We start from the raw sequence: 15,655 nt of genomic DNA, 5'->3' as shown, positions 1-15,655 counted from the left end.
CTCCCTATATTTTAATCTGCTTGTTTTCTCCTTTGCATTTCACAAGAGCTTCCTAAGTTTTTCCTTCATACCTGATTTTTCTTCATTGTCAGTTCTGTCCTTTATCATTTTCAATTCTGATTTGTATTTGAACGGCATTCTTATATTTTTTAAAAAAAAATTTTATTGGAGTATAGTTGACTTACATTCTTATATTCTTTTTTTTTAAATTTTATTTATTTATTTTTGGCTGTGTTGGGTCTTCGTTTCTGTGCGAGGGCTTTCTCTAGTTGCGGCAAGCGGGGGCCACTCTTCATCGCGGTGCGCGGGCCTTTCAATGCCGCGGCCTCTCTTGTTGCCGGGCACAAGCTCCAGACGCACAGGCTCAGTAGTTGTGGCTCATGGGCCTAGTTGCTCCGCGGCATGTGGGATCTTCCCAGACCAGGGCTCGAACCCGCATCCCCTGCATTGGCAGGCAGATTCTCAACCACTGCACCACCAGGGAAGCCCTACATTCTTATATTCTTATAGTATTTACTCATTGCATCTAGGTCCTCTCTATTTCTGCCTTTCTCTCAGCCCACCCCATTTCATCAGAGTATGATGCCCTATATTTTCATTTCTTTTGAAAACCTACATGTGTATAAAATTCTTGAGAATACAGAACCAATTCTTTCTATAATGTACTAGTTTCTGGAAGTGCAGATTTTTCACAAGTATGCTTTTCATCTACATCTTAAGTGGTACCTCTACATCTTTTATATTGAAAAATGTTCTAATGGACTCCAGGTTGTTTTTTGTTTGTTTGTTTTACTCATTCTGCTCATTAGTAATGGCTTGCCCATAAATAGAGTAGGTTGATTCTCTTTGGAACCCCTGCTACAGTTAGTTTTTTCTTCCAGGGAAGTGAGGGGCTCTTTATGTAAACTGTTTAACAGCCCAGCAGCCCAAGGAAGTGTAAGAGCGAGAGTGTGGAGCTCCTAGCAGGGAGACAGAAGTGTGGCACCATTTTCTTCTCTGTGTGGAGAAGCCTCTGTGCCAGCATCAGCTTTCTGAATACCTGGCATTGACACAGCATCCATCACTCCCATATAGTGGCTGAGCCTGGATGCTCTTCGTTGCTGTTGCATCCGGAATTTGCCCCAGAAGCACCACAGACTTTCTTGTTGCTATAGCGGCCACAGGAGCCCTGGGACTCCTCAGTGCTTTAAATTGCTGTTGACCTGGAAGGATGGGATGGAGTTCAGTCCATTCTCCCCATAGCAGCATGGTGGGCTTTCTGAAACACAAATTGGATTGTGTTGTTTCTTTGCTTAAAGTGATTCAGTAGGTCCTTCTTGTCTTTGGATACAGTTCCAAGGCTCTGAGTATAACTCCCTTTCCAGCCTTATCTCCACTGATGCATGCCTTGTAATTGAACCACAGTGTTTTTTTTCATTGCCTCAAATAAGTCACATTTTGCCTTCTGTTCAAACCTGTACACATACACCTCCTTCTGCCTGAAGTACCCTCCCCACCATCCCCCTTTCTACAATCCTCTCACATACGTACACATTCTTACGCAACCTGATTAACATATAAAGTCTCTCTCTCTTTCTCTCTCTCTCTCCTCTCTCTCTCTCTTTCTTAACAGTAATTTACAATTTATTCAGCTGTAATGCACTTATTCTGACTTTAAAGTAGCATCACGTGGCATACTTTTGAGTCCGTTCATGAGATTACTGTTGTACTTATCTCCGTCTGTTTTATAGATCTGTGCACTCTCTGGCACGAGGGCATCATTCTGGGTTTGGAACACACAGCAGTGAACAAATGGATAAAAGAACCTCAGAAATAGTTAAAGCAGGAGACCATTGTGATCTTAGAATATCGAGACATATGCTGCCATTACTATTAATATTTGGATGATAAATTTTTGTTGTAAATGCAACCTTAGGTGGTTTGAAGGTGTGGTCTGTAGGAAAGTGAATTGTCAAAAAACCCCACACTGCCTTGATACAAGCTGCCATTAGGCCATAATCTTGGCTTGCCAATGAAACATAGCATCCCCCACTGGACCTGCAGAACATAGTTCTTCTCTGTTCTGCTCTGTGCTTCTAAGGCAATATGTATCTATTAGAGCACTTCTTACCCACTGTTATAACTGTTTATTTGGTTGTAAAACCCTTACTTGTCTGTACGTTCTGGGTAGAATCCACAACTCTTTTGTTTACCATTTTAGTCTCAGGTCAAGCCTGGCATATAGTATATACATATTTGTTGAATGAATGAATGGAGCATTAAATTTTCCAGTTTGTTCCTGGCCTAATTTCATGCCTCCAAATTCAGGGCTATTATTGGGTGCTGTCAGAGTCTCTTCTCCTTACTGCCCTGAGATACTGTAGTATCTTTCCTCAGTGTGGACTGGGTCTGTACTATGTCTGTAAATCTGGACTAATTTTATATGATAGTATTACATTTGACAATCAGTGTAAGCACTCATCACAGTGTCTAGTACCTAGAAATAGCTGAATAAGTCTATTTTTACTATTTGAAGTCAGTAGCACCATTAGGAAATAAAGGAAAGAGTGATTCTTTGCCTATTTACCTTCATGCAGATGGAGGCAACTGGAAGAGGAGGGCTGAGGAGGACTGCCCGCTGATGGGATGTAGTCTCTAGGGAAATCTTGGGTTTCAATTGAAGAAGTAAGGTACCCCACAATATAGAGTCACCCTTGAGACACAGTTGAAGGATTAAGGTCAAAAGGCAGGGTGAATTTGGTGTGGAATAAATGAGATGGAGTTCAGCAGTTAAGGGAGAGGGTGGAATGAGAGGCATGTGTATTGATGGGGGGATGTAAATAAGGGGGTGATGGAAAGTCTGGGAGTATGAATAGGATAGAGACACCCTAAAGGTGTGAGGGAGAAGAGTTGAAAGATGATTATTATTTTGAGGTTAGAAAGACTTAAGTGAGAGAAGACAAGAGTAGGTCAAATTTGTTTAACAACTATTTTTGATTACTTCTCAAGAAATATTATTAGCTGGGCACTGTGCTAAGTGCTAGGGATTCACTGATGAAGTAAATGGTACCACCCATTTCTCCATGGAACTTACAGTATAGTGAGTAACACAGACATAAAGCATATTATCTGTAAGATTTTGAACTATAATAAATACCTAGTGGGAAAAGTAGAGGTTATTAGAGAGCATATTAACAGGTAGAACTAGTTGGGTTTGGGGGAGGTATGTACTGTCTCTTTCAGCTATGGACAGTGGGTATGAATTATTAGGGGGTGGTTGAGCCTAAGAGTGCTCCAGGTACAGGGAACAGCTTGTGCAAAGACCCGTAGCGGGGAGAGATTGTGATCATGTTGAGAAAGGATAAAAATAAAAAGCCAGAGTGCCTGGCACGAGTGGTATTTCAAGGGGAGAGACTGGAGAGGTAGGCAGAAAATGTAGGTAGGATTTAGAATTTTATCCTAAGTGTAATGGAAGGCATCAAAGGGCTTGAACAGGCAAATGGCACAATCCACTGTACATGATGAGATTAAGTTGGGGACTCTTTAGAAAAAAATAACTGATCAGGATGCAGGGAAACCAGGCTTTTGAGGAAGCCTGAAAAAGATGATGGTGTCTAGGATTCATGGGAACGTTCACTGAGATTCTTGCGTTTATCTGCATGTGTATCCCGCACACCTACAAGATCCCCTTAGCCACTGTAACCCTAGCCTCATATATACATGTGTGTGCTTGTACGTTAGTGCATGCACACAGCCTCTCATTAGGCAGACCCTGTAGACTCCAGTGTTTGTGCAAAATGTTTCAACCATCTTTCGTCCTGGGAAGTTGTAGAATAGTCAGGCTTGTCCTCTGCCCTTTCACTTCAGGAGTAGAATGGAAACTCTCCTTTGTGTAGAGGAGAAGGTTTGTAGGACAGAGGTTACAAGAATGCCCTGCTATGATATGAAAAGATGAAACTCCCCAACTCAGGGGCCCGGGTGACTGCTGGCTGGAAGCGTGTATTGGAGACCGAATTCTCTTGACTTAACCAAAGAAGAGGAGGTAGCAGGGTCAGGGCAGGGGTCAGCCAAGCTCATTTTTATATGTTCCTCACGTGGTGATTGTTGTTGCTAATGAGAGTTGCCCCTTAGCAGGGCCATTGATGTGGTGAAAGGTTTCCCCCGCCAAGTTGAGAGGCGACTAGGAGGGGAGGGCTTCTTCCAGAAGTGCTAAGGCTCAGCGACCATTTCTTTTCTTTCCTTTTTTCCCCTTCCTCCTCTTGTTTCCCAGTCACTTGTAACTCCAAGTCAGATTGATGGTTTGTTTGTGGTGTCCTGAGAAAACCATAATGAGCTGTTTGTATCCCCATGTCTTGCAGCTCATAAAATGGTGTCTGTTTAGTGGTCCTCTGCTCACGTGGCTAGAACTTGATGCTCGTGAAGCCCAAGTCATAGTTTCCATTTCAGTACAGTCCTGTTGGGTTCACTCTGTTGTGTTTTCTGACACACGCACTGCCCATAGTCTTACTCATTCATCCTTTGCTTTTAAGACCATAGGACGGTGCAATAAGAAAAGATCATTATGAAAGTGACCCCACTCCTACAAAATCAATACCACGTACTTATTTTTCTTGTTTTTCTTTTTTTTGATAAATTTATTTTTTATTGAAGTATAGTAGATTTACAGTGTTGTGTTAATTTCTGCTGTACAGCAAAGTGATTCAGTTATACATATGTATACATTCTTTTTAAAATTCTTTTCCATTATGGTTTATCATAGGATAATTGAATATAGTTCCCTGTGCTATACAGTAGGACCTTGTTGTTTATCCATCCTATATATAATAGTTTGCATCTGCTAACCGCAGACTCCCTTCCCCGCCCCGCTCCCCCTTGGCAACCACAAGTCTGTTCTCTGTGTGTGAGTGTGTTTCTGTTTTGTAGATAGGTTCATTTGTGTCATATTTTATTTATTTATTTTTAATCAAAGTATAGTTGATTTGCAATATTGTTTTAGTTTCAGGCGTACAACACAGTGATTCAGTTATATATATATATATATATATATATATATATATATATTCTTCTTCAGATTCTCTTCCCTTATAGGTTATTACAAAATATTGAGTACAGTTCTTTGTGCCATACAGTAGGTCCTTCTTGACATCGCTAATTATTAGAGGAATGCAAGTCAAAACAACAGTGAGGTACTACCTCACACCAGTCAGAATGGCTGTCATCAAAAAGTCTGCATATAATAAATGCTGGGGAGGGTATGGAGAAAAAGGAACCCTCCTACACTGTTGGCGGGAACGTAAATTGGTACAGCCACCATGGAGAATAGTATGAAGGTTCCTTAAAAAACTAAAAATAGAGCTACCATATGATCCTGCAATCCACTCCTGGCCATATATCCAGAGAAAACCATAATTTGAAAAGATACATGCACCCCAATGTTCATTGCAGCACTGTTTACAATAGCCAAGACATGGAAGCAACCTAAGTGTCCATCGACAGATGAATGGATAAAGAAGATGTGGTACATATATACAGTGGGATATTACTCAACCATAGAAAAGAATGAAATAATGCCATTTGCAGCAACATGGATGGACCTAGAGATTATCGTACTAAGTGAAGTAAGTCAGACAGAGAAAGACAAATATCATATGATATCAATTATATGTAGGATCTAAAAAAAGATAGAAATGAACTTATTTACAAAACAGACATAGAAAACAAACTTAAGGTTACCAAAGGGAAAGGGGGGTGGGGGGGAGGGATAAATTAGGAGGCTGGATTAACATATATACACTACTATATATAAAATAGCATACTTGTTCTTAGTTGTATTGTCTTCATTTGTAGCACTGCTTAGGCATCTTGCTCTTCCCGTATGTTTCTCAACCCTGCCCTTTCCCTCAACAGTCAGTTTGAAGACTAACTTGAAGTGTTGTGATCTCACACCCCAATGTCCTTTTCAGCACTTGATTTCCGTTTTTAATTTTGTCTATTTCTAATTCTTCTTCCAACTAGCTGTGTAAATGTGGACAAGTCACTGTACCTCTCTGGTCCTAGTTTTGTCTGTAAAATGAGCACATTAGGTTGAATCTAAGGTCTATTTCACCACTGACGCTAAGTGTCTGGTACAGTGCCTGACATGTAAACCGAGGTGAATGGCCAACAAAGTCCTTGCTCTCGTGGAGCTTATAGTCTAACAGAGACAGAGACTGCAAAACACAAATGAATATAAAATTACACCATTTGATAAATGACAAGACAGACTGAATGGAGTAGGTGCAATGAAGGAGAAAAATGAAGAGTGTGAGCTTGGAGGTCTACTTAAATTATAAGGAAGGTCAAGGTATGAAATATTAATTAGCCATATGAATAAGAGGGGGAAGGATATTTGAGGTGAAGAGAACAGGATATGCAGAGGCTCTGAGGTAGGTAAGAACTTAATGCTTAAGGAGCTAACAGTAAGCCATGGTGGCTATAGAGTAAAATATATGAAGGAAAGATAGAGATTTGAGATATATTTATGAAACAAAAGCCATCACCCAGAGAATTATCAGTATCTGCAGGTGGCTCTAAGTGTTTAAGGTGTCAGCCAAGGCTTTGGTAGTGTAGCATTTCATACCAAGTTAGTACAGACTCATAGTGGCAATAGAAAAAGTAGTTTCTAGAAACAAGTGGTTTCCTTTCTAATAGGAGATGGGAAAAGTCTAATAGCCCACTGCCTTAGTCCCAATGTCAGATGCCAGTAGCCTGCAATACCTGGCAGGTGAAATTAGTAAGAGGGATAATTGATGCCCTCAAAAACTTGCCTAACCAAGCTTTGTGCAACATATTTTGGGAGTCCACCAGCAGAGTTTGTGTGCTGACCCATGCTGAGACTTGTTTGGATTGAAGGTGTAGTAGCTAGGTAGGGCGTGGAAAGACGCAGCTCTCCCTTTTCACCAGAGACTTTTATATGCTAGGTAGCTCCTAACTTAGTGCTTTCTCCTTCTCTCCCTACCAAAAGAAAGTCATTTGCTTTTAGTCCCTCCTGTATTCTACTGGCAGACCAATGTTCACATGCACCTTTGATCATACCTTCCCCCACCTGAGAGCCTACAATGACTTCCCTTTGCTTGTTGTATCAAGTTCAGAATTCATATTAGAATTCAAAGCCTCAAATGGTCTCCAGCCTTTTCTCATTTCAAACCCCAACTAAGAATAGACTCCAGTCACTTTGACGTCTTCAAGACCTAACCCTACCAACCTGAGTAAGCCTTCTTCCTCCAGCCCAGGCTGACGCTTTCTTGCCATGGAGTAGTGGGAAAAGCTGAATGACCTCAGACAATGGACCCAGCCCTTCTAGTAGATCTCCAAGAAACTTTCCTATTTCAATACTTAGTGACTTTTTGTCTTTATTCATTTCTACCAAGGGTCTTCTTTTATTGTCTCATGCTTCCATGCCTTCTCTGTGTGCTTTAAGACCCTAGGATCAGGGACTTAGTCTGTAGATCTTGTGGATCAAACCCAGGGCTGGATAGTTAACTGTGCTGCAGTAGAAAGAACAGTAGTTTTAGAGTCAAATTGATCTGAGTTTGAATGATAGTGCTCTGACATACCAGTTTATGACTCTGGGCGGGGATGGTGGGGTTGGTGGTTACCTAACCTTTCTGAGCCTCACGTTTCTTATTTTTAGGCTTCTGCATTGGTTTCCTCCTTTGCCAAGAGGGGTGGTGACATGAAGGAAGTGCAGTACGTTGGCAGACTTTCCACTGGGAATTTTGGAACAAGCAATTTAGTGGCACCCTGGTTCCTGTTTTTATATTCTGAATGTAATGACTGGTTGCTAGAATTGGAATGAGGAAAAAAGTCTGGCATAAGTATGCCTGGGAAGGGTTTTGTTCTGGAGAAATGTGCCTGAACCTTAGAGAAAAATGATCCATTCTATAACAGATTATTTATAAGCCAGTATTCTCTTGACTCTGTAGATTTGATTTCTCTAACAGTATCTAACACCAAACACCTAAGGTATTTGATGAAGGTATCTAACCTTCAAAAATCAACCTCATTAGAAAAACAGTCAACTGTACTCAAAAAATACATTTGATTTTTGGACAGTAATTTGAAGTCATAATTTTTCCCAGTAATTTGATGGTGCGAGTCATGATTTTAATCTTCACCTTTCCTGTCCTGTCTCCTTCCCCATGCCTTTGTGTGCTTGGGAAAACTGAGATGCACAGAGATTGTTTTGATATGGTGAGATTCACACCTCAAGTCTTTGTTACGAATTTGAGAGTCAGCAGCTCTAGTTTAAATCCCAGCTCTCCTGCACTCCCTGCCTCACAACCGGCAAGTTATTTTACTTCTCTGAGCCCGTTTCCTCAACTATAAATGAGATAATGATTGTGACAACTCAAGCACAATGCCTGGTTCATAGTATGCAATCAGTGACTCTTGGTTTCCTTTCCCAAGAGAACAAAATTTCCATTCCAAGCAGTGTTTCATTAACCTAGTCTGTCTTATTACAATATTTAAGTGTCTGGGTATTATAATGCATACGAAATACATATGAGATGTTTTAAAATCACAGTGTCTTATACTGAGAATTATCACAGAGCCAATAAGAAAGAAAAATAACATCCAAATTTCTCACATTCAGCAAGTCAGTTTGGTTTGACGATAGCACAGTATTTGAGTCATAAGTGTAAGAGACAAGACTCAGTAATTTCCAGGTTACAGAAACTCTTCACCTGCTTCTTGGTTATGTTTTCATTTCTAAATCCCACCTGCATCTTAATTACACACCTGTCTTTAATCTGAGGTAGCATTTCTGCCAGTGAAGTAGGGGAGCAAAACTTTCTATACTAAATGACATCGTCTACCCTGGGGAAATGATTGCTCCTGCACTCACTCACTCACTCACTCACTTTGTGTTAGTTAATACTGCAGGTTGCAGTTGACAGATCCCCATCTGAAATTAGGGAACCCTGTTGGAAGGGACATCTCTCAGAATGGCTGTGCTCTTGAATGGACTTATGAAGAGTCGGTCTTTGGGAACAATTGGAATCAGTACCTTGAATGCCACCAGATTCTATTTTTCTTTTCTGTGTACTTCTGATTCACTGTTACCATTTTGTGTGTAGACTGGTCATGTTATTCTTTTGGTCCATGTGGTAGAGGGTCTCTAGTCCAAAAGTTTGGAAAAGACACACAGTGACAGTTTGTATAAGATGCCCATCCTGGATCAGTCAGCTGTGACCAGGAAGGCATGCATGATCATGTAAAGACATGGTGGCTCCTTCAAGAATTATATGGATGAAGTGGGGTGAGGAGAGCAGCACAGAAGCAGGGTCCTGAGCACAGAGTTCCAGAGATGCCCACACACCCATTCTGCCGTCTTAGGTAGAGGGATCTTAGCTGGGAATACAAAAAATATTCCTGAACTGAGGTTGCTTGCAGCCAAGTGATGGGAGATTGCTGTGCAATCAAAGAAGTGCAATCGAATGATGTTGGTTCTGTAATAATGGATGTATAGGTTAGATAGGAGTAAAGAATAGGTGGTCAGTTAGGTTGGATCAGACACAACTAGCTTCTGTTAGCAGTTGATGGCTACACAGTTGGGCACTTTGCAGACTCTGGAAATACTTGAGCCAAGTTGAATTGTTATCTGGGGACTAGGTCTAGCCTTGGCATTTTCTGAGTATAAAAGTCCTGTGCTTTGTCATTAAGAGGCCTCTTCATCAGAGTGCCTTTTTGAGTCATTCAGTGAGTTTTTTACAGAGAAAGAATTAAGGACACCTTGAGGTTTTTTGGGTTTTAGCCACTTGTCATGTTCTGTTTTAGAGAATTCATATGATCTGAATATTCATTCCCTTTGGTAGCTCCCTAAACTGGTATTAAAAGACCTCTGATAAGAAAGATTCATCAGTTTGTTTTACAACTCAGGTGGCCTGGCACTAAATGCTTGCTAATCACAAATTCCTTGCTTATAAGTCGATTGTCACTGGGCCTAAGAGCCTTTGCCATAGTCCCCCATCCTTTGCTCTCGTAGTGACCTGCAGTCCATTCAGAAGTGGTCTTATTATCATCCTTCAGTTTGCTTTTTCAGGCAGAACAAACTAATCCTTTTCCATCTTCTATTACATAAGGTCGGCTTCCCACATGTTATTCCACTAATCCAGTATTTGCTCCAGTCTCATCATCTTGGCTTTGCCTTTCACATTCATATTTTACCATGGCTCTTATTGTCCTTAGTTCCTTAATTTCTTCTCTCTACCCTTGCTTGCCCTTACCATTATTTTTAGTTAAACCTTTTATTTTGAGATAATTATAGTTTCACACAAAATTATAAGAATTAACAGAGAGATACTGTTTACCCTTAACCAAGTCTTCCCCAATGGTGACATCACTTTGCAAAACTACTATCCAGCATCATAAACAGGATGTTGACATTGATACGGTCAAGATATAGAACAGTAGCCCTAAAGCTTTGATTTTTAGGTTGCTTCTCATTATTCTTGTCCGTACTCATCTCTTAGACCCTTCTCTCCTTGTTCTTCTCACTTATGTATTCATTGTCCCAGGGATTTAACCAAATCAGATTTAAGGATCTTATAAGACTCAATTTTCTCTTTGATAGGTTGGCTAGATTTCATGGTGTCAGAGTTTCTAGGGATGGCAACTTGCATTCTCTAAATTATTTGCCTGGAATAACTATATGGCTGTCTCAAGGTGGCCTTAAAATTCATGTGAGGACCTGGTCTGCTGTGAGTTAATTTTGCCTCAATTTCAGGCAGGTCACATGAGGGTGAAGAGTGTGTGGGGGCTGGTATGGTACTAATCCTCTCAGACTTAAGAGCCCTAATCAAAGGCACTTTTCCCCCCAAAGGACAGTTCTGCACAGAGGATGTGGATGAGTGCCTGCTGCAACCCAATGCCTGTCAGAACGGGGGCACCTGTACCAACCGCAATGGGGGCTATGGCTGTGTGTGTGTTAATGGCTGGAGTGGAGATGACTGCAGTGAGAACATTGATGACTGCGCCTTCGCCTCCTGCACTCCAGGCTCCACCTGCATTGATCGTGTGGCCTCCTTCTCTTGCATGTGCCCAGAAGGAAAGGCAGGTAAGGCCAGCGGAAGAACAGAGCTGGAAATGAGGGAGAGGGCTGGTGAGCAGTCGGGATTTCTGCCTCCTTCTCTTTCATCCCTATCGGGGTATGTCCTTTTAATTTCCATCTGTAGGAACATGCCTCTCAAAGATGTTCTTCTGGAAATGTAATTGCCAGCCAAAGTGCTGTGAAGTTAGTCTTCTTCCTTAGGACTTTTGGCTCTCAACTCTGTGTACCTCAGTTTTTCATCCCCCCAAAATGAAAGTTAGCAACTATTGCCTTGGGAACATCTATAGCCCTCCTTAAGATTTTAAGCTGAAAGGCAACTCCGAAATTAAGGTGAATTTCTCAGAAATTAAGGCAAAATTACTCACAAATGGATGTAGGCAGTTAATTTTAAGAAGAAATAATCCATTTACTCAGAAAAAGTTGGCAAGAGGGAAACAATTAAGTGCATTCCAGCTCTCCGTATTGTCCTCTAAGGGAAGGTTTTTACCAACTCCAAAGTTAACATTGCTCTAGCCTTTCAGTTTAACAGCTTCTGGTTCTAGGAATAGAGCGATGAAGGGAGGAATGTGATGGAAGGAGATTGCTTAGTGAGAGAACTTTGTGCCTAGCAGTTTTGAAATGTTCTTATATCTCTGCCTTTCCAAAAGCCCCACCTCCAGCTTTGTAGAAGAAGCCTTAGTCACCTCTTCTTAAGGTAATTTCAGACTGGAAATTCCAGTTCCCATGTGAACTATGCAGAACATGGGGCCTAGTAATATCTTCAGAGTCCTGAGGGCACTTGAGCCAGGAATGTTGACACTATTAAAAAGCTGCCCGAGTATAGGCTGATGACGTTCAGCTGGTTTTTTCTTCTGAGGCTAGTGAAATGCAGGTGGCCCCAAGATCATCAGGTAGCATGATCTTGGGAAAATAGGTTGCCTAATAAAACATAGGATGTATGTAATGTTTGGGACATATAGTAAATAATTATTTGTTGTTTCTCTGAAATTCAAATTGAACTGGGGGTCCTCTATTTTTATTTGTTAAACGTGACAGCACAATGGGAAGTATATCTCCCTTTTCCTGTCTCCATCATCTAACCATCTCACTTTATGGCCTCACTTTATCTACCCTTGGGGAGGGGTCCAGCTAAGGGCTCAGGGTCAGAGTATCAGGGTTGTCTGCAGAAGCTCCTTGCTTTGCTGCTGGCTGCAGCATGTCCCTGAGACAGGGCCAGGAAATTGCCTCTAAATCTTCATATTGGATTTTGATGTGCCAGTCATAAGGTTTTCCCTCCTCCATGAAAGAGAAAACTGTTCCCCAAGTAAGGGACATTTTCTCTTTCTTCTCCTTACCCCACCCTGTGACAGGTCTCTTATGTCATCTGGATGATGCATGCATCAGCAACCCCTGCCACAAGGGGGCACTGTGTGATACCAACCCTCTGAATGGGCAGTATATTTGCACCTGTCCACAAGGCTACAAAGGGGGTGACTGTACAGAAGATGTGGATGAGTGTGCCATGGGTGAGTACACAGAACCTTTCCGATTCCTCATGGTGTCTGTCGGGCTCAGCAAGCATTTAAGCTGAAGCGCATTTTACTCTACGAGCATGTTTCACCCAAACCTCGTATCTCACCTGTTACGTGCCCACTGTTTACAGCTAACCTTTCAGTGTAACCATATATTCTATTCTGGGAATTGAAATATATAGAAGGTTTGTACTTGACTCTTAACATAAAGCCCTACCTTAGTGACAGTTTGGGCATAAGAACAGTAGAGACTCACAAGAGTTGAGGTTGTCCTAGTTTGTCTTTCTTCCCTTATTTCCTCCCTTCCTCCCTTCCTTCCTTCCCTCCCTCCCTCCCTCCCTCCCTCCTTCCTTCCTTCATCTTGTTTATTTAGTTACTTTCTTATTGATTGATTGATTAGAAGAAAATAGGAAATTGAGAACCAGATTATTAAAGACCTGGCCCTAATGCTAATAATCTGACCCCCTTCTGTAGTCCACATTTGTGGACACTCCATCAAGTGCTCTGATCCTGGTGACTGGTGCTTGTGTCTTCCAGCCAATAGCAATCCTTGTGAGCATGCGGGAAAATGTGTGAACACAGATGGTGCCTTCCACTGTGAGTGTCTGAAGGGCTATGCAGGGCCTCGTTGCGAGATGGACATCAACGAGTGCCATTCAGACCCCTGCAAGAATGATGCCACCTGTCTGGATAAGATTGGAGGCTTCACATGTCTGTGCATGCCAGGTACATGGGCCATCAGTGTGTGGGATCTAGACAGGAGGCACTGCACTGTGCTTCTCTTAGGCAGAGCACTCAGTATAGTGTGGCAATTCCATAAGCTCTGTTACCATTTAATCCCCCGCTAAGGGGACCCTTAAGGAGTAAGGCCATCTTAGAATTCTTAGAGCTATGGAAAGCAATCCCATTATGTCAAAACCCAGATACATGTGAGAGAAAAATTCAGAAGATTTTTAAAATGCAAGTATACTTCGATTTAATAAAGGATTTATCATAAAAATTCTTTAAATAGCAAGCTTTCCTTATCCCCTGATATGTTACAAATAGCATACCATTCCATTTATAGAAAATAATTTTACCCATAGTTGTATAGGAACTTGCCATTTATCTCATAGTGAGATACACATGCTTTGTTATACTCTGGAACTCTTCTGCAGAGACCATTGCCTGAATCCTCAGACAGCACAGCTAAACCCAGCTTTAAAATGACGGCTGCCAGTGGCTGCTTTGCCTGCTTGAGGGTGCTGGCCTCTCTGGCCTTGGCAGGCCTTCCTGACCTTGACTTGCACCCTGAGAGGAACAGCATCTCTGACTCAGCTGGTCTTTAGGAACTCGGACTGGGGACCCTGTGGGCCTGGCACTGTCCTGAAAGCAAAACCTGGACTGATCAGAGAATCTGATCAGAGAATCAGATTGAAACTGTTCCATCTTTGTTGGCATGCTAGGTCTTACCAAGGTCTTTGGAGGTGACCTCTTCCCCCTCTCCACAGAGACACGGATATCCCAGAATATTCCCCTGTCTGGCTGATGCTCACAGTGACTGTTTCCAATCATAGCAGAGTCTTCTTTTCCCTCTGCAGAAATGTTCATACTCATAGAAGATATAGTCATCTTTGCAACTTTGTGCTTTCTTGGCTAGAACACGCCTTTGTCTTTTTCTAAGCCACTTGTGTGGTCCATTTTGTTCAGGTTTCAAAGGTGTGCATTGTGAACTGGAGATAAATGAATGTCAGAGCAACCCTTGCGTGAACAATGGACAGTGTGTGGATAAAGTCAATCGCTTCCAGTGTCTGTGTCCGCCTGGTAAGTGCCCACCACCTGCCCCTGTTTTCTTTGAAAGCACAAAGCTGACTGACCACAGGGAAGGGAGGAGGGAGAGAACGTGTGTGGGCTGTACATGAGGAAGTCATTAAAGTGAGTGCTTCAGGATAGGAGTGTGTGTGTACAGAAATGGGGGATTTGTTTCAGCTAGTGTATCTTCCAAATCCTTTGTGGCCAGAAGTCCAAGTCTATTCTGAATGGCCCATGACCTCTCTGTCTGTGTGTACATTTGGGAAAGTTCATACCTCACGGAAGCCTTAGTTCTAGGTTATTCAGGATTTTGTTTTTTTCTTGTGGGTCATATTCTTGAAACCTTTCTGTGAGATGATTATTTTTAGACATTTCACCCATGGGTACAGAAACAGCACAAGGCAATTCTTTCCAGAGAAAGCTGTGTCTCTCCTTTTGCTCCCCAAAGCTGTTGTTGAAGACATGCTAAATTTTCTGCCAGAGTCTATAGCCTCTCTTGTTTCTCTAGAGAGGAGGTCCCAGTTCCTCTGAAGCCACATTCACTTGTTAGGGGGCTCTGCCTATAACCATTCAGTCCCTACTTCAACAAGAAGTGAAATCTGTGCTGGGAAGAAAAAGGTAGAGAGACACACAGGTACCTCTGATGCCCTGAGCCTCACCCTAAGTTATCCTAGTTACCTGTTGGGGAGAATAATTCTACATTTGCTGACGCACGGGTATAACCCCTGCCAATAACAACCCAGTTCTCTTTGGGCATCATTCTTATAGTAAGGAAGACACAGGATAATCCTTTGACTTGTGTCATCGCTGTACCCTTTTCAGGTTTCACTGGGCCAGTTTGCCAGATCGATATTGACGACTGTTCCAGTACCCCATGTCTGAATGGGGCAAAGTGTATAGATCACCCAAATGGTTATGAATGCCAGTGCGCCACAGGTAAGAATTTTTCACTTCTTATTCCCCTGGTAGGTCTGCCTGAACAAAACAGGAGACCGTCCTCTTCCAGCTGCCCTGCCAGGCCAGTCCATTAACATGGGCTGCTCTGGATTTAGAAAGAGCTTCTTCCAAGCCTCTTTCTTGCTGCTCTCACTGTTTCCTCTACAACACCCGCCTCCTTCACCACAATCGTGGCCTGGCCTGGACATTTCCATTAGGTGCCCCTGTCTTTCTGGGGCAGATTTTGGCAACGGTGAGTTTCCAGCTGGCTTGACCTACTCCTTTGGAAAAGGGAAGAGTTCCAGTTGAAAGCTATTTTTCACTGGGGCTTCTCAGCAGGAGACCT

At 42.2% G+C, this 15,655-nt stretch overlaps 1 protein-coding gene and 1 pseudogene across 1 annotated transcript in view; one reads left to right on the top strand and one right to left on the bottom strand.

The window, feature by feature from the left end:
* The window catches only part of NOTCH2 (notch receptor 2), a 178,562-nt gene that overhangs the window by 105,134 nt on the left and 57,773 nt on the right, over window positions 1-15,655 (top strand). Inside the window, exons 6-10 of the mRNA XM_068540605.1 lie at window positions 10,844-11,077; window positions 12,421-12,576; window positions 13,120-13,308; window positions 14,272-14,385; window positions 15,196-15,309. Coding sequence (XP_068396706.1) covers window positions 10,844-11,077; window positions 12,421-12,576; window positions 13,120-13,308; window positions 14,272-14,385; window positions 15,196-15,309 — 807 coding nt within the window. The remainder of the gene's footprint in view (window positions 1-10,843; window positions 11,078-12,420; window positions 12,577-13,119; window positions 13,309-14,271; window positions 14,386-15,195; window positions 15,310-15,655) is intronic.
* On the bottom strand, window positions 1,665-2,020 carry LOC137761719 (ubiquitin-conjugating enzyme E2 D3 pseudogene; annotated as a pseudogene).

Source organism: Eschrichtius robustus, chromosome 3 (genome assembly GCF_028021215.1).
Source record: "Eschrichtius robustus isolate mEscRob2 chromosome 3, mEscRob2.pri, whole genome shotgun sequence".
Lineage (NCBI taxonomy): Eukaryota > Metazoa > Chordata > Mammalia > Artiodactyla > Eschrichtiidae > Eschrichtius > Eschrichtius robustus.
This window is presented reverse-complemented; position numbering and strand designations above follow the sequence as displayed.